The sequence below is a fragment of the Electrona antarctica genome (assembly GCF_951216825.1).
Source record: "Electrona antarctica genome assembly, chromosome: 9".
Lineage (NCBI taxonomy): Eukaryota > Metazoa > Chordata > Actinopteri > Myctophiformes > Myctophidae > Electrona > Electrona antarctica.
In genome coordinates this window covers 14,708,473-14,732,641 of record NC_136790.1, presented here as the reverse complement: position 1 = coordinate 14,732,641, position 24,169 = coordinate 14,708,473, and the positions used below count along the sequence as shown (strand labels likewise).

Below are 24,169 nucleotides of genomic sequence, written 5' to 3'. Positions count from 1 at the left end.
GCAGGGACATGCAGAGAATGCTAGAATTTAAGTAAAAAATAAGTCTTCCATACAGGTTTTCAGTATAAAATATATACACATATGTAATATGAAAATACAGAACATAATCTCATCATTTGTCATTATTACATTCAATTACACATTTTATGCGTTGAAATAAAGTTAGCGATCATTACAAAATATTCATGCATTTATGTACTATAATAGCCCTTTTTTATCTAACAAAAAAAATAAAAAATAAAATAAATAAATAAAAACATGTATGTTTCATTCCTGGTTGCTCTGTGGTGTGTCTGCCTCTCCCTCCTCCACTCTCTCATTCTAGCCCTTTATCTAACAAATATAGTCAAAAAAATAATAAAATAAATAATAAAATAAAATAAATAAATAAAAACATGTATGTTTCATTCTTGGTTGCTCTGTGGTGTGTCTGCCTCTCCCTCCTCCACTCTCTCATTCTAGCCCTTTTTTATCTAACAAATATAGTCAAAACAATAATAAAATAAATAATAAAATAAAATAATGTCAATAAAAGCATGTATGTTTCATTCCTGGTTGCTCTGCGGTGTGTCTGCCTCTCCCTCCTCCACTCTCTCATTCTGCTCCAACTTCTTCCTCTTGAAGAAACCCAGCTGAGAAACATAGAATTAAATAAATTATATAATAACACAAACATATAGAATGAAAAAAAGAAGAAATCCATAGAAAAGTCAGCCAGTGGTTGCCAGGTGTATCCTAATGTGTCATTAATACATAGGTATTACTAGGGGGTACTAGAGATGCTCCGATAATCGTCCACCGATCGGTGATCGGCCGATATTCACTCCAAATAACTCGATCGGCAATTTACCCTTTTATTTCTGTGATGATCGGCAATTTACCCAATGTGTCAGTAACACTTATGTTACACTTGTGTTACTAGGGGTTAGCATTGGTTTAGTCATGTATCCTAAACCGTGTGTGTTGCTAGGGGGTTAGCAGTGATTGCTATAGGTGTGTCCTAGTGTGTCGGTAATAATAGGGCGTTACTAGGGTGTTGGTCGCTAGCTGGGTTGCTAAAGAGCCCCACCTTCCAGAGAGCGACGGCCATCATGGCCAATAGGAGCAGACCTCCGATGACGCTGCCCGCAATCACGGCCACCGGACTGTCTTAGTGGATTAGTGACGGACAAGCCCACCTACAGAAAGAGAGAGAGCAATATTCAACTTTTGGGAAATAGCCACCTAATAGCTCCCTTGCAATACCCACAGTGAGACCCAGTGTTTCATGCAGTTCTTAATGGATCATCACTGTGTTGGTAGCATGGTATAGTACCAGTCGGTCATTATTCAGACAAACCCGTGCTGCGGATTAAAAATCACCCGTGGCTCCCGACATGCCCCCCAACATGACCCCCCAATATAATTTGGCGATCCCCCGAGGGGTTGCGACCCCCATAAATGTTGAGGAAGAATGTGTGTGTGTGTGTGTGTGTGTGTGTGTGTGTGTGTGTGTGTGTGTGTGTGTGTGTGTGTGTGTGTGTGTGTGTGTGTGTGTGTGTGTGTGTGCAGGTGGGTGTTTTACCGTTATTTGTGGGTGTGTCACAATAAGAAGTTCTGGTTGTTGGGTTTCGATATGAGCTGTGCTGGTCAACTCAATGGACTGAAACAATGCCTGAAAACATACACGCATGCATGCATGTTTAATTCTGTTTAAAATTATTATGATATGATAATTATAATAAATAATACATGTGTAATGTATAAGTAACGGTAATAATTACGGTGGCAAAGGTTCCCTTCCAGATTCTGCTGTTTACGGAGATGCTGTACATCCTGTTTGGGCTCATGTTGTTCAGGACGCATTTGATTGGTCGACAGGTGGCCGTGTCACAGTCCTACGAGCAGGGGATTGGTGGAGGGGGGATTCACCAAATTATTTTATGAAATAATTTGAAGAAAAATAAATATTGAAATTATCATTTGCCTCCTACTACTACTACTACTAATAATAATAATAATAATAATAATAATACATATATAAATATAGCTGCAAGCAACCATAACAGGGTCAAGCAATACAAAAAATACTATATGCAATACGCCCATAAGCCATAGACACATAGACTGAACTTGAGAGAGAACAAATGAGCATTTTTGGTACTCACCAGCTGTTTGGTACCAAACAGCCTCTCTTTACTGAAAGAGGCGGAGCTGGGCATGGTGTCGACAGTGACATCACAGGTCACATCATCACTCTGGAGGCGGGGTGAGACAAGAAACACAGGTCAAAGGTCAAATGTGTTGAGCACTGTTGAACTCACTGCCTGTCCTGTTACCAGAGATCTGCAAGCCCGACACAGGACTCGACCTGTTAATTCCGTCCGGCCTACTCATCAACCATGATGGGTGATGAGTTGTAAATATGCCCAGCCTGTGCATTAGTCACCAGTAGTGGATTGAACGGGGAGTGTATCTATGTTCCCCAGGTTCTATGATCCCTCATATGGGTTTTGTATTGTATTTATGTTATTTGCTGCTGGATCAGGACCAGGACCTTTTTGTGTTATCCTTTTAGCCCAAGTGTTTTATTGTACTTCCATGCAGTTTATTTTTTGTACTAATAATGTACTCAATCAATCATGCAATCAAATAAGCAATCACAATTGCGTGCGTGCGAGTGTGTACTCACTGGCTGTGTTGCTACTTCAGTGAGGAAGAGGAGGGGGTTTCCTGCCTTTGTTGAAGAAGGGAATGCAATAGATAGAAGACACTCATGGACAGGAAAATTACCTGTAGACACCTGAGAGAGAGAGAGAGAGAGAGAGAGAGAGAGAGAGAGAGAGAGAGAGAGAGAGAGAGAGAGAGAGAGAGAGTGTTATAGCAATATCGGACTGTATATTAAAAAGGGTATCTTTGAAAAACAAAGAAGAGGTCCCGCACACTGTCAGACACTTGCAAAAAAATGTTGCTCTTTATTAGGTCGACGTTTCGGTCGCTTAGACCTCCATCAGGACAATGTCGGTCCAGCAGTGCTACGCACTATTAGTGCTCACTCTTCATCAGTCTTCGCTGACTCTCCTTTTTACGGTTAGCATTATATTCAAATTATTTTATTTTTCATATCAAAAGTGCAGGAAGTCAAATGTTGAAAGAAGTGACATTTTGGTCCTCAGACTCAGAGCATCAGGAATATAGCCTACGTGCATTCAAAGAGTCTCAACGTTCGTCTTGTCGTGTGTGCGAGCCTATTCTGTTGTTTATGGACTTTAATGCTGTGCCTCTCGCACCTGTCTTGAGTTTAGAGAGCAGGCCAATCACAATTTGCGTCCTAACTTTTGTCTTCAATGTTTGTGTTTTCACAAACACTCAAAATTTGTGTTGGGAACTTGGGACAAACACTCAAAACTGGCCATTCATTATCAATGTCGTTCAATGTTTGTCTTAGGACAATGTTTGTGTTGACACATATCCTCAAAGCTGGACATAGGAGGGGCAAGCCCCCCTCAAAAATGCATAGTCAGGATGAACACTGTTACCTTGATAGTAAAGTTGTATTTGGGTCCGATGTCGTCCAGGGTGGTGAATTTGGTGATGCCACTCTCAGCGTTGCCAGTCGATACGTAGAAGTTGAGGTTGGACTCCCTGAGAGAGAGAGAGAGAGAGAGAGACAGAGAGAGAGAGAGAGAGAGAGAGAGAGAGGAAGGCCAATGAACAAATTCTCTGTAGTACTTGAGTAGTCAGACAGACAGACAGACAGACAGACAGACAGACAGACAGACAGACAGACAGACAGACAGACAGACAGACAGACAGACAGACAGACAGGTACCTGGATACACTACTGTAGAATCATGCTGAAAGAGAGAGAGAGAGAGAGAGAGAGTGAAAGTATTATTGGGTGAACTCTGACATGTCAGTAATGTTCATGGTCAAATTGGGTATACAGCGAGTATACAGTGTGAGCGCTCACGTCGGCCGTGGTAATTGGTCTGTACAGTGAGTGTGAGCACATATACATCACATCAGTGAGCTCGTACAGTATGAGTGGTAGTAAACAATTGCACAGTTTATGACTATTGCCGCCTTTAGGCCACTTTGTCCTCATTGGAAGAGCGAAATCTCTCACAGGCTGAGTAACAGAGGAGTAGTACTGCAAACAGAGTACTTACAGGCTGAGTAACAGAGGAGTAGTACTGCATACAGAGTACTTACAGGCTGAGTAACAGAGGAGTAGTACTGCATACAGAGTACTTACAGGCTGAGTAACAGAGGAGTAGTACTGCAAACAGAGTACTTACAGGCTGAGTAACAGAGGAGTAGTACTGCATACAGAGTACTTACAGGCTGAGTAACAGAGGAGTAGTACTGCATACAGAGTACTTACAGGCTGAGTAACAGAGGAGTAGTACTGCATACAGAGTACTTACAGGCTGAGTAACAGAGGAGTAGTACTGCAAACAGAGTACTTACAGTCTGAGTAACAGAGGAAGGCCAATGAACAAATTCTCTGTAGTACTTGAGTAGTCAGACAGACAGACAGACAGACAGACAGACAGACAGACAGACAGACAGACAGACAGACAGACAGACAGACAGACAGACAGACAGACAGACAGACAGACAGGTACCTGGATAGAGACAGCTCAGAGTCGTACATCAGAGGAAGGCTGAAGGTCGCCTGGTTGTCAAGAGGCTGACGCTCTGTGTCATCACTGTCAATCAATACATCAATCAATCAATCAGTCAGTCAATCAATGAGTTAACGAGCTGGTCAATATTTCAGGTGATCATTCAGACCTTAGGACGTTGAAGGTAAACACGGCGTCTCCCCGCAGAGGTCGCTCGTCCATGCCGAGGTCAAAGTTCAGTGTGAAGGTCACCTGGAGGTCAGCGATAGAAAGAAGGGAGGGTGAATTTATAGACTTTATAGACCGTGTGTGTTTATAGACTTTACACACAAATGAAGGGAGAGAGAGAGAGAGAGAGAGAGAGAGTAATGGTGCGTTCAGACTTGGATGGTTAGAGCGGCGCGATTACATACGAAGTCAATGCAAAGACGAGAATTGCGCAAACAGGCGCGGCACGACCTGGCGCAGCACAAACGGGACGAACCGAGGCGAATATATATATATATATATATTCAAGTCGGAACGCAGCTTAAGACAGAGTACGTACCTCCTGGCCGTCCATTAGTGCTGGGTATCCTACCACACATGTCAGCATGTCAGTGACATCACACTGCACTACTGTAGAATCATGCTGAAAGAGAGAGAGAGAGAGAGAGAGAGAGAGAGAGTGAAAGTATTATTGGGTGAACTCTGACATGTCAGTAACGTTCATGGTCAAATTGGGTATACAGCGAGTATACAGTGTGAGCGCTCACGTCGGCCGTGGTAATTGGTCTGTACAGTGAGTGTGAGCACATATACATCACATCAGTGAGCTCGTACAGTATGAGTGGTAGTAAACAATTGCACAGTTTATGACTATTGCCGCCTTTAGGCCACTTTGTCCACATTGGAAGAGCGAAATCTCTCACAGGCTGAGTAACAGAGGAGTAGTACTGCAAACAGAGTACTTACAGGCTGAGTAACAGAGGAGTAGTACTGCATACAGAGTACTTACAGGCTGAGTAACAGAGGAGTAGTACTGCATACAGAGTACTTACAGTCTGAGTAACAGAGGAGTAGTACTGCATACAGAGTACTTACAGTCTGAGTAACAGATGAGTAGTACTGCATACAGAGTACTTACAGTCTGAGTAACAGAGGAGTAGTACTGCATACAGAGTACTTACAGGCTGAGTAACAGAGGAGTAGTACTGCGTACAGAGTACTTACAGGCTGAGTAACAGAGGAGTAGTACTGCATACAGAGTACTTACAGTCTGAGTAACAGAGGAGTAGTACTGCATACAGAGTACTTACAGGCTGAGTAACAGAGGAGTAGTACTGCATACAGAGTACTTACAGGCTGAGTAACAGAGGAGTAGTACTGCATACAGAGTACTTACAGGCTGAGTAACAGAGGAGTAGTACTGCATACAGAGTACTTACAGGCTGAGTAACAGAGGAGTAGTACTGCATACAGAGTACTTACAGGCTGAGTAACAGAGGAGTAGTACTGCATACAGAGTACTTACAGTCTGAGTAACAGAGGAGTAGTACTGCATACAGAGTACTTACAGGCTGAGTAACAGAGGAGTAGTACAGAGTACTTACAGGCTGAGTAACAGAGGAGTAGTACTGCATACAGAGTACTTACAGTCTGAGTAACAGAGGAGTAGTACTGCATACAGAGTACTTACAGGCTGAGTAACAGAGGAGTAGTACTGCATACAGAGTACTTACAGGCTGAGTAACAGAGGAGTAGTACTGCATACAGAGTACTTACAGTCTGAGTAACAGAGGAGTAGTACTGCATACAGAGTACTTACAGGCTGAGTAACAGAGGAGTAGTACACGTTGGAGTACTGGGTGGTCAGGCGAACGTTGTAAGCCCTGTCCACCCCCTCGGCATTGGAGACTGACACCTCGAAGGACAGACGGCGATTCTTGTAGCTTAGCAATAGTTTGGACGAACTGGAGAAAATACAAATTAATTTTAAAAAAATCATTTAACTCAATTTGTTTTGTTGTTTTCTACGTACAGGTGTCAGTGGGTATTGTCAGGTGGTGTTTTCGGTTTGCGTGGACCCGTGAACGCGTCTAGGACTAGTACATGCCATTTAACCCATTTTGGGCGGGAACCCTTTTTGGTGTTAGCATTATGATATGCTTTAGCTATTGAAAAATAGCAGATCTACAAGCTCCCTCTACATCCTTCTCGTAGCGCGCCACCGAGTGGCGCGCTACGAGAAGGATGTAGAAGACATTTTTAGAATGTGATCTCAGGTCAAAATGGGTTAATATACTTTAACTCTCTAGATAAGAGTGTATCAATGTCTTCATTGTCACAAAAAAAGGAAAATTTGTCCTGTAACTGGATCTCTTCTCCACTAATCCCTCCCTATAACTCTAGTTTTTATTTGTTGACGAAATGGTCAGTATATTTCGATCATTGATTGATTGATCTCTCATCTCTCTCCCCCTTCTCTCTCACCTCCCCTTATCTTTCTCCCCCCTTCTCTCTCTCTCTCCCTATACCTCTCGCTCCCCCTTCTCTCTCACCCCCCCTTCTCTTTCTCCCCCCCTTCTCTCTCTCTCTCCCTCTACCTCTCGCTCCCCTTCTCTCTAGATAAGTCAGAGACAAAGAACACATCTTAAATCTTGAATCTTCTAAATAGTACTATTGTAGTGCTTCACTGCTTACCTAGGTTTGACTCGGATAGACAAGTCACACATGCACACGTCAACTGACCCACAAACCTTTGCAAACGGAACCTGGGGGGGGGGGGGGGGGGGGGGGTGCACCATTAGTTGCAAGTCATTTAATGCAATTTATAGTAGCAGCAGTACTGTTTTTTATGTATTGTTTGTTTACCTGGTATTCTATAGTTTCAATGTACAGATTATTATTTAATTAATATTTTGATAATGTATTGTTCAAAGTTTACTGAGGGCTGAGGCACTACACTGCTTATTAAGTCACTCTGGGTAAGAACGTTTGATAAATGCATACATTGTAAATTGTACTAGTAGTACTATCTTACTTGAAAGTTCCAGGACTTTGTACTGTAGTGGTCTAGAACTGGACTGGATTCTGAACTGGACTGGATTCCTGGCTGAGAGACTGTGACTGATAGATAAATTCTGACATGTTGTTTACACGTCATGTCAAGTTGGCCACTCCATCATATTCTGTTGGTCAACACATATAGAATTTGGGGCCCAGACCGTGTTCCATATAGGTCATATTTGGTCATCTTGCCCTTTTATCATCATTTTACTCTTAGCCTACTGCCTGTTTACTCCGGGTTGTTCTTCTTATCATCATAAATGTCATGTCATCCATGTTTATGGCCAAAATATGTTTTCATCTGTCCCATTTAATATCTTGTTGACTCCTTATTCGGTCTCCATACTGTCTGTCCCCAGGCAAGTTAACTAGCATACTGAGAGGTCTATTTTGATTTGAGACTACATGCATTTGACCTTGATGCCTAGTGAGAAAGTAGATAGCAGGCCATTTCTCTCTGTCGAAGTTAACAGCTAGCAGGGAAAGAATGTTATCTTCAGGTTGCCATAGCAACGCCAGCCTCTGTGCTTTCCCGGTCTATGGTCATCAATGACTGAACCAAGGAAGATGTCACAATACCAGTCCTATCATCCATGTGCTGGTCCAATGAATGCTCGACAACCAGCACCACCGTGGATATTGCGGAAATGAACTATCTATTCAGCCAATGAACGTTTATCAACAACTGACGTCAGATGCAGTATAAGCCAGGAAGATGCTGTGAAGAGGGGCAGTTCGGATCCATATTGGAACAATTGAATACTCTAAATTATAGTGATGTATTGTACTATTATTATTATTATCTGAACCATGTAGCACATTCTCTATGTAAATTGACTTTATTACCTACTAAAAAGTACAGTTAAAACCTTAAACTTCCTCTCAGAACTTTATTTCGTCTGTCTCCAATTCGTTTTTAAGGTATCCTTCTATTTTTTATGGTAGAGTGACTGTCATTCAAGATTTAAAGGGCTACTCACTCATTTTTAAGGTAAATACAGCACGGTATTTGGTCTCCCTGCTGGGTTATTGAAGATATATATATATTTACAGTCCTTTCTAATTAGCATTACAGAATAGATATAATTTATTTTTATCCATTAATACGATCCTTGGGGTCGCCGGAATTTTATTTCCATCAATTGGTCGATCGAGCCGGATTCAGAACCCTGCAAGTGTTAATCACTAGACAGGGGGACAGAAAAAAGAATCAGTTTTTTTCCAATTTTTTTTTTTACCCATTATAATTCTTTTTTAATTAGACATTTTTGTGTTGCCTCGTTTGAAGAGCTGCTCTCCATCTTGACTCCTTCAACGTGAACAACGATATAAGGTAGGAATCGATTTACAGAGAAAATGTGCTGCATATAGTACTTACATCATGGAAATTATTTACGTCTTTAGTAAATAAAAGCAGACTAATTATGTGACGGAGCTATCATGGCCACGTCAGATATGACGTCTGTTCCCTCTCCCCCTCCACACACCCTTTTCCCTTTTTGTTTGATATTCTTATTTTTTATTTTAGCGCTGTGGCATAGCGTAGCTTTTGTTTTTTTTACTAGATAGTTTAATGATTATTATGATTCATTTATCTCGTTCCCCTCCTCAGCTGAGGCGATTTTTTTTCCCCCTGTCCGACTGTTTTAATTTACGCTTTTCTTATCTACATTTGTTTTGTGTCTCCCTTTACACTCCCGTTAGCGTGCGCTTACTTTGTAATGCATGTCAATGCAGTCTCAGTGTGCGTGCGTGCGTGCGTGTCTCTCCCTCCCTGTCCATCCATGCCCTCCTGAATGATGTGCGTGTGTGTGCGTGCGTGTCCCCCTCCCAGTCTGTGCTGTGGGAACGCCATCTTGTTTTATAACTTCAGAAGTGTATTAGGAATAGTTATTTTTACAGTTTTTACTGCATTTACATTTTTTATCATTGCCTTAAGATTACATCTGGATATTTTTCATAATATTACATGTAACATTAGGTACAAATTTCAGTGTATCCTATTTTGTGTCTGTATGCCTGAAAGAGCAGCCCTGTCTGTCTATCTGCGTAATATCTCTCATGTGAAATGCACAGTGTGAGAACAGTCTCTTTCTCTCTGTCCTCCCTCTATATGTGAAATACATAGTGTGAGTGACATATGTCTCTGACATATGTCTGTCTCTCTCTATTCTCCCTCCATATGTGAAATGCACAGTGAGAACGGTCTGTCTCTGTCTGTCCTCCCTCCAGGTGAGATTTACGGGGATAACGCTGGGTCTGTCTCTTTCTCTCCCTCCCTGTCTCAGTGTGTGTGAATCCATGCCCTGCTGTAGGTGATGTGTGTGCAATGTGTGTATGTACGTGCTTGTCCATAAGCGTCAGGGTGGGTTAATTATAGGAGATATATCGCAGAATGCCCTGAACACTTAAACTAAATTATTATGTGCCAGGAAGGGTCCAAAGTCGAAATTGCTGATATCCTGGTACTAGACTCTAAATTGTTTGTTGTTTTAAAATCCAAGATAGAACTTATTCTCCCTATTTATAATTTTGTATTATTATTTTTTTAATTACTACTCTTATGTTGTCCAATTTAATTTCTTCCCCTGCTAATGAATGGTCACAATAGGTTGTCTATCTTATATCCAACTTTATAACGTTTCAGGACATACGTAGGTCCTATCTCTTTAGTTTGGCTATACCTCTCCTAACTTCATATCTTGTGACATAGACTTTGACATAGCTCTTTTGGAGTATGTCAGCCTAGGGCATATATTTATTGTTTTCTTCCTTTCCAAGATGTCTTTCCTGCCTTGAGTCGACACGAGAATAGAAAGAGTTCTTACTTATTTTATCTTGACCACGACCCTCAATAGTGTAAACTCTTAGTTATTCTCCCTTTTAGATTTTTCCCCCTTAAAGGAACATTTCACCATTTTCCAAAGTGAACAGATCACACTGTTCTTTCCATTCATTTTTTTTAAGTACATTCTCCTCTCTTTTTACTACAGGAGGGAGATTATGGAGCCCATTTTAATTTCTGTCATTTGAATACTTTCATACCGGTCTTTATTTATTTTAATGATTTATTTTTGTACTTTAAATCTCTCTCTGCTTGGAACGAGTAACTTAAGGCTCTGACAGGTAGAACTTGTGATCTCACAATTTTTTTTTTGGCGTCTTATACGCGACATTAGCTACGTCATTAATAGCGTATTTGATAAGTACATTTGCATACATGTGTTTTTTGAGGAGTGATGACCTACTTTTTTTGTTTATTTCTGTCCGTGTTGCATTTGCCATGCCATATTATGCATGATAGTCTTAAAGTCCAGTGCAATGCAGGGCAAAATAGACTTGTGCGTTTATTTTCGTCATCATCAGCTGTAATTTCCTGTGTTAACGGATCAATCATTGCAATTAAAACAATTAAATAGAAAACAATATAGAGAAAAAAATTAGAATACTTTGAGATATCTTTCTCTCTCTCTCCCTGCCTCTCTAAGTATCCTCCCTCTAGGGTTAATCTCTGTGAAATGCATACTGTGAGAACGTTGGGTCTCTCTCTCTCTCTCTCTTAAGTACAAATATATTATCCTTATTATCAATCAAATTTATCAAAATGTATCATTTATTAGTCATGTTTTTGCCCCTATTTAACCTGTCTCACCAATGTGTTATAGTTTTCCTATATGGAATTCTGCCTGCCAAACTACACAGTAAACCCTCAAGTATTGTATTTTGTATTTTATTTAATTTATTTAAACACCCAGTTACATTGTTATTATACATTCTCACCTGATATTTTTCCCTGTATAATTCTGATATTTTGTTTTCTTTATGGTTCACCCACAGGATTTTCTGGCCACTATCACTGGCGTTGACGTGAAGGGCGGGGTTTCAGGGGATCGAGGTGAGTGATATGCTGGTCATAGTGCACTCTCTTGTTCTCTCTGGACCTCAGCCTTGAGTACTGTATTTCCCAGTGATAGTGAGTACTGGAAACCCAGCCTCAGTTCATTATTCATTTTGATTATTGGTTATGTTTTCTACCTCACCATGCCTTTAAGGTTAATTTTATTTCACCATGCCTCTAATGGTTATTTTATTTTTATTTTTTATTACCCTGATTCAATCATTATTTTTATTTTTGCACCAACCACACTCATACTCGTACAGTTGTTTCCCCCCACCCCCTCCCCCTTCACCCATTGTCCTTCCATTTCTTATTTTCTTTATTTGTTTTTATGTTTTGAGAACACTTGCTTCTTTGTTATATAAACAGCTATCTAATCACCATCCCTCCCAGTTTTGGGTGCATTCCAATCGGGAACGCAGCCTTCCCAACTTAAGGTTAAATTTAGTCCATTCAGGACACTCAAGGTTAATTTTATACCGTTTTTGACACTCTCAGTTTTAGGGTGTTTTCCCATTTTTTACCATGGACATCCACCGTCTCAATCACTTAATGTAATTTGTTATTACTGTTTTGATATTAATATTGGGCCTTGGCCAAAGTATTTTTCTCTCCTTTCTCTCCTCTGATATTCATATCGCAGGCAGGTAGTCAAAGAAGTCAGAACCAAACCTCTGCTGTGGCATTCCATTGCCATTATCCCATAGTTAAGTTACCATTCTGAATTCAATAATTCTTCCACATATGTCCCAGTTCATATCTCCAAAACATGTTTTAATTTTTCCCCTTTCATTCTGTTCATCCATTCTCCAGGAACTGGTGTGCCTCCCCATTAGGACCGACGAGGACTCAGGAAGTATTGAATAAAGGGAATGAGGAATATACCATCTCATGTGAGTTTTGTCTAAATTATTTTGAGGATACATGCACATAGATCCTATGGACTTGTATCCAGGCCTGTTGGCTATGAGAACCCACCTTTGTGGGTGATAATGTTAGTAAGGTTTCCACAGGACCCTAGACTAAATTTTTTGACTTTTCACTAACTTCTACCTGTCATAAGGATAGCCTCTCTTAAGTTTACTGTGGTTTGCTGTTTGAGAGCTCTGAAATGTGACCCACTGATGTGATCTGAAGGAATGTGATTAGTGCACCTGGCTGACAAAGCCCCCATGTTGAAGGTACTGTGGTCCATTTGAACCTTGGCTCCAAATTGTAGGTTGTTTTGGTCATTAATTTTATAAAGACCCATTTTTGGGTGGAACATGACATGGTATTTTTCTGTTTACCTTAACTTCAATGCCCCTTACCTCAATGTAGATATATATATATTTTGTTCAACACCCAATCCCATTTTTAGCTGTAATCTCATGCACATCTTTCTTCTCCCTTCTATCTTTCCTATTTTCTTAATCATTCTCATTTTTCAGATCCACCATTCAATCAATAAATCAGTTCTATTGTTGTGGTATAGGGAAAGTCATTTGAGGTTTTCTACATTACAACACCTTGTTCAATTATTAGGTACATTTATATAATTATTTGTTGTTGCTAGTTGCTTAGCTTATGCTTCTATTATTATCATTTTTATTAAAAAAAAATAGGTTTTAATTGTTTTATTTTTTTTCACATTCGGACATCCTAAATTCCATAAATTATAATTGACCTTTTCCCATTTTTAAGTAGGGTTATTTTGTTGCCACCTTGACATTATTGGTAAACAAAGGGCGGAGTTGATAGATAAATTCTGACATGTTGTTTACACGTCATGTCAAGTTGGCCACTCCATCATATTCTGTTGGTCAACACATATAGAATTTTGGGCCCAGACCGTGTTCCATATAGGTCATATTTGGTCATCTTGCCCTTTTATCATCATTTTACTCTTAGCCTACTGCCTGTTTACTCCGGGTTGTTCTTCTTATCATCATAAATGTCATGTCATCCATGTTTATGGCCAAAATATGTTTTCATCTGTCCCATTTAATATCTTGTTGACTCCTTATTCGGTCTCCATACTGTCTGTCCCCAGGCAAGTTAACTAGCATACTGAGAGGTCTATTTTGATTTGAGACTACATGCATTTGACCTTGATGCCTAGTGAGAAAGTAGATAGCAGGCCATTTCTCTCTGTCGAAGTTAACAGCTAGCAGGGAAAGAATGTTATCTTCAGGTTGCCATAGCAACGCCAGCCTCTGTGCTTTCCCGGTCTATGGTCATCAATGACTGAACCAAGGAAGATGTCACAATACCAGTCCTATCATCCATGTGCTGGTCCAATGAATGCTCGACAACCAGCACCACCGTGGATATTGCGGAAATGAACTATCTATTCAGCCAATGAACGTTTATCAACAACTGACGTCAGATGCAGTATAAGCCAGGAAGATGCTGTGAAGAGGGGCAGTTCGGATCCATATTGGAACAATTGAATACTCTAAATTATAGTGATGTATTGTACTATTATTATTATTATCTGAACCATGTAGCACATTCTCTATGTAAATTGACTTTATTACCTACTAAAAAGTACAGTTAAAACCTTAAACTTCCTCTCAGAACTTTATTTCGTCTGTCTCCAATTCGTTTTTAAGGTATCCTTCTATTTTTTATGGTAGAGTGACTGTCATTCAAGATTTAAAGGGCTACTCACTCATTTTTAAGGTAAATACAGCACGGTATTTGGTCTCCCTGCTGGGTTATTGAAGATATATATATATTTACAGTCCTTTCTAATTAGCATTACAGAATAGATATAATTTATTTTTATCCATTAATACGATCCTTGGGGTCGCCGGAATTTTATTTCCATCAGTGACATTGAGGGACAGAGGAAGGAACGACTCGGGATGTTTCTAAGAGAGGAGAGGACAAATGAGTGTTAAACAAAACATGAAGACAAAACCTAGAAGCCCCCCCCCCCTCCCCTCCCTCTCTCTCTCTCTCTCTCTCTCACTTGTGCGTAGACAGTGTGGGTGTGGCAGACGGGCGTCCCGTTCTCCAGATGAACCTGCACCTCCTTCCGCCGTCCGTCCTCCCCGTCCAATGTCCCTCTGCTGTCCACCGTTATATTATACCATAATACTGAGACAGACAGACAGACAGACAGACAGACAGACAGACAGACAGACAGAGAGTTAGGCCCAGTTCCAATGTCCCCCCTCACAGACTCGTTTACATAGACACTTAGACCAAAGCGCGATGCGTTGGTCACGTAAACGAATGAGGAACGAGTAATACTTTTATTCAGGTTCCATGTAAACAGTTGGGTATGAATCTCTGTTCGGAATGAATTCATTCTGAATAAAAAATGTCCATGTAAAAGCAGCGACGCCTGTTCACGTGAAGTCTGTGAGCTTGAGGGCTGTCCCTTCCCTAGCCTGGTAAACCACTCCCCAGGGGCGGACCTACCGGGGGGGAAGGGGGCGTGGTCTCCCCCCGGCCCGGACCTCCTGGGGCCCGGGCTGTCAGATGATCGATGGACGATTTTTTACACAGTCACTCACGACAGATAAAACCAGCGGGCCCCCGCGAATCCCGCATCCTCCCGCAATTAACCAGATACAGAGCTTATAGCTATAGCCTATAATAGCCTACACTTTAGCAAAATATGAATGTCTGATGAGAATGTATAATTTCCCTACTGCGCTGTACAAGCACCGTGGAGTCTGTCTCACACTCTCTCCAACAGACATCCTCAGCCACGCCACGGGTGTTGTTGGGAGTCAGGTTCGGCGAGGCCCGGTCGTGCGGTCATCCCCCCGGCCCGGTACAAAGTTGTTCCGCCAGTGCCACTCCCGCTTTGTGGCCGTGATAGTCTCACGTGATATGTGAGACTTCACCTCCGTGTTTTCAACCCAGCTTTGTGTGTCTTCGACTACTGGCCAATCACAGCAGGGCTTTCCGAGAACTGCGGTGAGCATGGAACGCTCTCCCTCCCTTTAGCTTCCCCACCTCTCTCTATCCTTGCTCGATTTCAGAGCGACCACACAACCTGCCCAGCACGGACAAAACCCGGTCAGTGGCCAAAGACACATCGCTGTCTGCCTTCGTTCAAAATGTGCGCTTTGTGTGTGTGTGTGTGTGTGTGTGTGTGTGTGTGTGTGTGTGTGTGTGTGTGTGTGTGTGCACGTGCGCGTGTGTGTGCGCGCATGCGTGTGTGTGTCTCACTCGGACACACGATATTCACTGCGACACAGACACGTGGCGTTAAGCGTGAAACATAGTCTTGCCAACACCATAACGTAGCCTTGGGAAGTCAAGACTCACCCAATGACACGTAAACTGTCTTCCAGTGGGTTGTTGGGTTCTCTGAAGGCTCACCAGCGTGGCAAGAGATTCTACCTGAAGCATACTGGGAAGGAACACCAACAGATCTACACCAGAGAAAAAGCTTTGCTCTGTATCAAGTGTGACAAGTGTTTTCGTCGGTCAAGACATCTTAGGAAACACCAGTATATCCACACTGGAGAAAAACCCTTCCACTGTGACCAGTGTGACAGGAGTTTAATTGAGTCAGGAGGTCTTACGAAACAGCAGCGTATCCACACTGGAGAAAAACCCTTCCACTGTGACCAGTGTGACAGGAGTTTAATTTAGTCAGGAGGTCTTACGAAACACCAGCATTTTCACACTGGAGAAAAACTACCTGAAGCATACTGGGAAGGAACACCAACAGATCTACACCAGAGAAAAAGCTTTGCTCTGTATCAAGTGTGACAAGTGTTTTCGTCGGTCAAGACATCTTAGGAAACACCAGCATATCCACACTGGAGAAAAACCCTTCCACTGTGACCAGTGTGACAGGAGTTTAATTGAGTCAGGAGGTCTTACGAAACAGCAGCGTATCCACACTGGAGAAAAACCCTTCCACTGTGACCAGTGTGACAGGAGTTTAATTTAGTCAGGAGGTCTTACGAAACACCAGCATTTTCACACTGGAGAAAAACCCTTCCACTGTGACCAGTGTGACAGGAGTTTCATTGAGTCAGGAGGTCTTACGAAACAGCAGCGTATCCACACTGGAGAAAAGCCCTTCCACTGTGACCAGTGTGACAGGAGTTTCATTGAGTCAGGAGGTCTTACGAAACACCAGCGTATTCACACCGGAGAAAAACCTTTCCACTGTCAACATTGTGACAAGAGCTTCAGATTCTCATGCAAGGTTACCGGAGAAAGACTTTTCCATTGTTGACACTGTGGCAAAAGCTGCAATAAGACAGAACATCTGAAGTCACACCAGCGTCTCCACACCGGAGAAAAACCTTTCCATTGTCGACACTGTGGCAAGAGCTTCAATCGGTCAGATCAACTGAAGTCACACCAGCGTCTCCACGTTGGAGAAAAACGAGTCTTTTTTATCAGTTAGAAAGGCCAAACATACATAAATGTTTCCTCTGTAAGAATTGGCTCAACCAGTGCACCAAAACATGTTCGAAAACATGCATCTAAAACATGCATCTTCAGACGGATCCAGCACAGAATGCCACAACTTATCTTTCCCCGGCTAATTTGGCTACTTCAAACTGAGGGATCCAGAGGTGCTCCGCAAGGCCAGTCAAGTCAAGTCAAATGTATTTCTAATGTATAGCACATTTTAAAACAACAGCAGTTGAACCAAGGTGCTTTGCAAAAGACAAGAGCAACGTAGACAGTATATTCACAAAGCAATAATAAAGGCATACAACACAGTAAGAAACACTCCTACTCCTACCCTAAACAAATATTAAAGTTGGGAATGCAGCCCCACCCGAGTTATGAACTACCTGGTGTCAAGAGTACTCTGTCTGTCTGACTGTGTCCATTTTGTGCCCATATATGGATGTCTCCATACTGTATATATCTGTCTACTTATCCTCTGCATCTGTCCGTCCATCCGCATGCCTGTCTGAGAGCCCTGATGTCATCGTATGGGCATTTAATGTGGATATGACTACAATAAATTAGGCCAGAGGTCCAGAGGACTACAATAAATGACCCAGAGGTCCAGAGGACTACATTACCCAGAGGTCCAGAGGACTACATTACCCAGAGGTCCAGAGGACTACATTACCCAGAGGTCCAGAGGACTACATTACCCAGAGGTCCAGATGACTACATTACCCAGAGGTCCAGAGGACTACATTACCCAGAGGTCCAGAGGACTACAATAAATTACCCAGAGGTCCAGATGCGGTGGATGGTCTGAATGTGGCGGTCAAACACACGGTCGCTATGGAGACCGGACGGTCACTCAAGCTCAGCCTCTGGGGGTCGAAGGTCATGGTGGCCGTTACTACAGCAACAGGCCTTGACCTATCAGGAGAACAGAAAGGTTGTTGTGTTACCAGATGGAGGACGACTACATAGAATGCTGTTACTAGTGCTACTACCACTAGCTAGTACAACTAGTAGCTACTACCACTAGCTAGTACAACTAGTAGCTACTACCACTAGCTAGTACAACTAGTAGCTACTACCACTAGCTAGTACAACTAGTAGCTACTACCACTAGCTAGTACAACTAGTACTGCAGACACTACATCAGCTACAGAACCTGTCAAACTGGAAGTAATCAAACAGGAAGTGGTGTTTTACCAGAGGTTGACCACTTTCCCATAAGCCCCTACAGTGATGTCATTGATCAGGTCACCGTTGAGGTCAAAGGTCGTGTCCAGTGAGCGTCCAAAGTACATCAACCCGGAGTCCAGCGTGGAACCTCTGATTTTCTGCAGAAAAAAACACCACAAAATAATTTATCTTCCCACTGAAAGTACACCATGTACAGTTGCCAACCATTATTTTGACTAAGCTTGAAATTGGGGAGAAAAAAGGGGTGAAAAGTAGCTTGGGAAGCCTTCCTCTTCGGGTTTATGAACCGGTCGGGAGCGGACGGTATCTGACGTCATGTTGTAGTCACTGATTTGTAGTCATCAGGCAGGAAACGACAACCGGAATAAGAACTAATAATTCCCTGCGATAAAATCCTTCATTGCAGAGTAGTTTAGCTGATTTTTAAAATGGGCTTAAATGTGAGTGTACTTTCCAGAGACTATTTAGCGTCTGTAAACCTTTGTTATCCCACAGGGAAATTCAATTTGATTGGGTAGGCCCTAAAATTATGATAACAGGGAATTATTTTGGGTAGTTCTTATTCCGGTTGTGGTTTCCTGCCTGATGACTACAACATGACGTAAGTTACCAACTTACCATCCACTCCCGACCGGATCACACAGTGATTTATTAACACAGACCAGGCTTTCCTCCGCGGTGGAAAGCCTGGTGATGGCGAGGTTAGGTAAAAAGCACCCCAAAACCACCTGTGAGTACTGCGTCCTCAGAGTACTGTTGCATCCGTTGTAAATGTAGATGACTCCCTTGTTGTCTTCCTCCAGAGGGGCTCCGACCACCACATCGGTGTACCCGTCCAGGTCCAGGTCCCCGGCACCGGCCAGTGCCTGCCCAAAACCAGAGTTCTCTGCTGGGGAAGGGCCAGAGAGGAACCCCCTGTCTGTCAGCACTCCCTGGAGGTTGAGGATAGGAGATACTATTAGCATTGAGATTTGAGATGCATCCTAAAATCATTCACGCTCAGGATATATACCAACCAGGCTGCTGGAAATGAGGTATCAGGGCGTGATGCTCTGCTGGTTGCAGAAGAGTTTACATATGGCATTTATCTCAATGGGTATTTCACTGGACTTCACACACAGTTTAAAGTCTTCTTTTAATTATCATGACTTGTACAGGCCGGTCGAGCTCTAGCGCCACGAAAGAAATACAATGAATGAGTGAATGAATGAGGTGTAATGCATAAACCTGTGTCCTCTAGAGTCTAGAATGATGTTACCATGTGCGCGTCGCTGTTTGATGACGTTGCACATAGAGTGGTCCTGATGGGCAAAAGAGGTGGCTGAAATGTGCCTGAATAATGCGTTTTATATATGTGAAGACATTGAGGGTGGGATAATGAGCCTAGAACCTTGGCAGACACCACGTCGACCCTATTCTGATTCTGGAAGTGGGATATGCGGGAAATTATGGTACCATTCATTTTAAAATTGATGATAAAGTAGGCCCAGCCAGTACGGTATGCTTCTAGGGTTTCAACCGGTTAGAGTGAAGACCGTCCCTCGCTGCCCTTCCAGCCAATAGCATTTGTTTGCGGTTGCTTTACGGGACCGGATGTTCCAAGACGGTGGATTTGAATTAGGTCTGTAGAATCCAATGGGTTCCATTTTCTATGATATGAACGCTATGAGGCTAACGTCACCTTGCTAAAGGACATATAGTTAGACTAGTGCTAATGAGGCTAGCATTAGCCTACCTTGCTAAAGGACATGGTAGAACAGTGCTAAGGAGGAGGCTAACATTGCTAAAGGACAGCCTGCGCACGTTGCTGTTGGGTGAAATCAGCCCTTATTAGCGCCTTCTTTCAGAAATACGGGGAGGGGTGGGGCGAGGCAAGGACAGCATGCAGGTAACAGTGTTAATGAGGCTAACATCACCTTGCTAAAGGAGTAAAGGACAGCAGGTAGAATAGATAGATAATGAGGCTAACATCACCTTGCTAAAGAACATCAGGTAGAACAGTGCTAATGAGGCTAACATCACCTTGATAAAGGACATCAGGTAGAACAGTGCTAATGAGGCTAACATCACCTTGATAAAGGACATCAGGTAGAACAGTGCTAATGAGGCTAACATCACCTTGATAAAGGACATCAGGTAGAACAGTGCTAATGAGGCTAACATCACCTTGATAAAGAACATCAGGTAGAACAGTGCTAATGAGGCTAACATCACCTTGATAAAGGACATCAGGTAGAACAGTGCTAATGAGGCTAACATTACCTTGATAAAGAACATCAGGTAGAACAGTGCTAATGAGGCTAACATCACCTTGATAAAGAACATCAGGTAGAACAGTGGTGATCTTAACATTGACCTCTTGAACCCTCATGGGAATGCTAAAACAGCCGATTTTATAAACGGAATGTATAGTAAAGGCCATTTCCCAATCATCACTAAACCAAGTAGAATCACAACAGATACAGCCACATTGATTGACCATATATACATAAATGCAACAGATTGTCAAACCATGGCCGGCCTACTAATAAACGACATAAGTGACCATCTTCCTGTGTTTGGGATATTTCAACAGCTTCTTAAAAAGGAAAACAATATCCAAATGCACTCCCACAAGCTGATAAGATGTAGAACACCTGAGTCCGTTGCTGCCCTAAAGGTTGACCTGAGTTTGCAAACCTGGGACGAAGTATATGCTACTGATGACCCTGACCAGGCCTATGATGTCTTTCTGTATACCGTGCTTAAGCTGTATGATAAACACTGCCCGTTAAAACAGTCCAAACTCAAGAACAAAGTTAAGCAAGATAAACCATGGATGACCAAGGGCCTTGAAAATGCATGTAAAAAGAAAAACACATTATATAGATTATACATGAAACATAGAACAAAGGAGGCAGAAAGTAGATATAAAACATATAAAAATAAATTAATGAGTATTATAAGATATAAAAAGAAGGAATATTATCATAAACAATTGGAACAACACCGAAGTAACATCCAAGGTACATGGAAGATTCTGAATAGTATAATTAAAAAGGGCCAGGTAAGTAACAACTACCCAAATCATTTTATTAAAGATGACACCATTATAAATAATACCAAAGAAATAGCAAATGAATTTAATAACTTCTTTGTAAATGTCGGGCCTGCTCTTGCAAAAAACATCCCGGAGCAGAGAGATAGTGAGGGTTTAGATGAAAGAGTAATCAAACAGAATCCAAATTCGATCTTCATCAGGATTGTAAACGAAAGTGAAATCCTGGAGATTGTCCAGAAGCTAAAAAATAAGAAGTCAACAGACTGTACAGACATAGATATGGCACTAATTAAAGACATCATATATTGTATAGTAGCACCATTCACATACATCTGCAATCAATCATTTTTAACTGGGGTCTTCCCAAACAGTATGAAGACTGCTAAAGTAGTTCCTATATTCAAAAATGGAGACAAATATAACTTCACAAACTACCGACCTATCTCTCTGCTGTCACAATTCTCAAAAATTCTAGAAAAACTGTTTGTGCAAAGGCTTGATAACTTCATAGAAAAACACAATTTATTAAGCAGTCACCAGTATGGTTTTAGATCAAACAGGTCCACCTCTATGGCAGTCACGAAATTGGTAGAACATATATCTACAGCAATTGATAATAATGAATATACTGTAGGGGTTTTTATTGATCTGAGCAAGGCATTTGACACTATACATCATGGCCTGCTCCTAAAAAAAATGGAAAGATACGGTATTCGAGGAACTGCAAATTCATGGCTAGAGAGCTACCTCAGCAACAGACAACAGTATGTAAGCATGAATAATGTTGAGTCGGAAAAACAAAACATCTCATATGGAGTCCCACAAGGCTCTGTACTTGGGCCCAAACTGTTCATAATGTACATAAATGATATATGCGAAATATTGGAAAACTTAAATTGCGTATTGTTCGCGGACGACACAAGTCTGTACTGCACAGGGGGGAGCCTCGAGCAGCTCCTGGACACAGTAGAAAAAGAGCTTATAACTCTGAAAAAATGGTTTGATATTAATAAACTGTCACTAAACTTAAGCAAAACTAAATTCATCATCTTTGGAAATAGGAAAATAGACAAACAGATCAAAATCAAGTTCGCTGATGTTGAAATCGAACAAGTACAAGACAGTAAATTCTTAGGAATTATAATTGACAACAAACTTAACTGGCATACACACATAAACAATTTAAGAACCAAAATCTCTAAAACTATCGGAATACTGTATAAGATGAAACCCATTTTGGACCAGAAATCACTGTACTTACTGTATTGCTCCCTCGTACTTCCGCACATCAGTTATTGTGTGGAAGTATGGGGGAGCAACTATAAATCAAACATCAACCCCATATTTCTTCTCCAAAAGAAAGCAATCCGAATTATAAATCACGCCGATTATTACGCACCAACAAATCCACTTTTTATTCAGTCACACACCCTAAAATTGCATGATCTGGTAGACCTCTCAACAGCAGTTATAATGTATAAAGCACATAACAGACTGCTTCCGCCCTGTGTCCAGGAGTTGTTCGAGGCTCGAGAGAGCAGGTACAATCTTAGGGGATTCGGCATATTCAGGGGGACTAAGGCTAGAACCAACAAAAAAGCGAGATGTATAAGCGTAAGAGGTGTGAAACTGTGGAACGGCTTAGACAATGAACTGAAAAAGTGTAGCTCAATTTATACATTTAAAAGAATGTACAAATCTAAAATAATAGATAAGTATAGAACATTATTATAACCTAGTATATTTACTAATCATATCTTAATCATATTAGTACACAATTATTATGATAAAGCAATATAATAACTATATAATAACCATATAAATAACTTCTTCTCATGTGCGACTCTGGATTCTGTGTGATCAAATCTGTCTTCTCCTGTGTGTCTTTGTTTTATTTTTATTTTTATTTTTTTGTCCGTTTTTTTGTTTTTGTTTTTTTGTTTTTTGTTTCTTCTCTTTGTTTCTCTGTCAGTTTTATGTCCCCCCCACTCCCCCCCTGGGATAGGCACAATAAGCCATTGGCTTCAGCCTAAACCCTTTTGGTCTAAGTGTAAAAAACACGATGAATTGAATACATGTAATGTAATGTTTTTTTGTTTTTGTATTTATGACCAAAATAAAACTGAACTGAACTGAACTGAACTAATGAGGCTAACATCACCTTGATAAAGAACATCAGGTAGAACAGTGCTAATGAGGCTAACATCACCTTGATAAAGAACATCAGGTAGAACAGTGCTAATGAGGCTAACATTACCTTGTTAAAGGATAGCAGGTAGACTCGTCCTGTTTGTTTCTTCAGGGGACTCATGAAGTTTTGTGCAGAGACCAGTAGCAGGTCTGACGTCCCGTCACCGTCCACGTCCAGAGAACACAGGACACCGCCGTAGTATGACCCCAACTACACACATACACACACGCACGCACACACACACACACACACACACACACACACACACACAGCAGGCTTGTGAATCTCTATATGAGGGAGATTTGATACGCATCCTGATACGATACATTAACGACACATTGGAGCCCTATAGCTGCCAATACGATGTGATACGATTCACCCCTGTTCATGACGCAATTTGACAATTTCACGACGATTTCATGAGCTTGAATTTATGAGCTTTCATTTCCTAAAACACACTAAAAATGTATTCCCAACTATAGGGTTGGGATCCGGATCCACCATCGAGGAACCCGAATCGGTTCCATCCATTTGGAACTGTTTCTGGAACTGGTTTTATCACACACTGTCAGAGCTGGTATGTAGACAATAGAGGGTATGCGCGTGACATCATCATCATACCCGGAAGTTATGCGGGAACGCCTACTGGGTGGCACAAAACTACTTTCTGGCCTTGACAGCCCATACATCCAAACAGAAAAGTAATTTCTGATTGCATTAAAAGACGTTAAATGACATTAAACTCACTTTGCCACTCGATTTGCCACTCGATTTCCCATTCACTTTATGCATGCGCATACCCTCTATACCGG

The 24,169-nt window shown here is 41.6% G+C and overlaps 1 protein-coding gene across 1 annotated transcript in view; it reads right to left on the bottom strand.

Moving 5' to 3' along the window:
* Positions 1-545: 545 nt before the first annotated feature.
* Positions 546-24,169, bottom strand: part of LOC306929840 (integrin alpha-2-like) — a gene marked incomplete at both ends in the record, with an annotated part of 32,550 nt that continues 8,926 nt past the window's right edge. The window contains 13 exons of the mRNA XM_079510576.1: positions 546-632; positions 1,764-1,877; positions 2,148-2,237; positions 3,519-3,624; positions 4,611-4,694; positions 4,780-4,862; positions 5,158-5,241; positions 6,418-6,562; positions 16,726-16,783; positions 17,714-17,850; positions 18,133-18,263; positions 18,855-19,058; positions 23,424-23,567. Coding sequence (XP_079366702.1) covers positions 546-632; positions 1,764-1,877; positions 2,148-2,237; positions 3,519-3,624; positions 4,611-4,694; positions 4,780-4,862; positions 5,158-5,241; positions 6,418-6,562; positions 16,726-16,783; positions 17,714-17,850; positions 18,133-18,263; positions 18,855-19,058; positions 23,424-23,567 — 1,467 coding nt within the window. The remainder of the gene's footprint in view (positions 633-1,763; positions 1,878-2,147; positions 2,238-3,518; positions 3,625-4,610; positions 4,695-4,779; positions 4,863-5,157; positions 5,242-6,417; positions 6,563-16,725; positions 16,784-17,713; positions 17,851-18,132; positions 18,264-18,854; positions 19,059-23,423; positions 23,568-24,169) is intronic.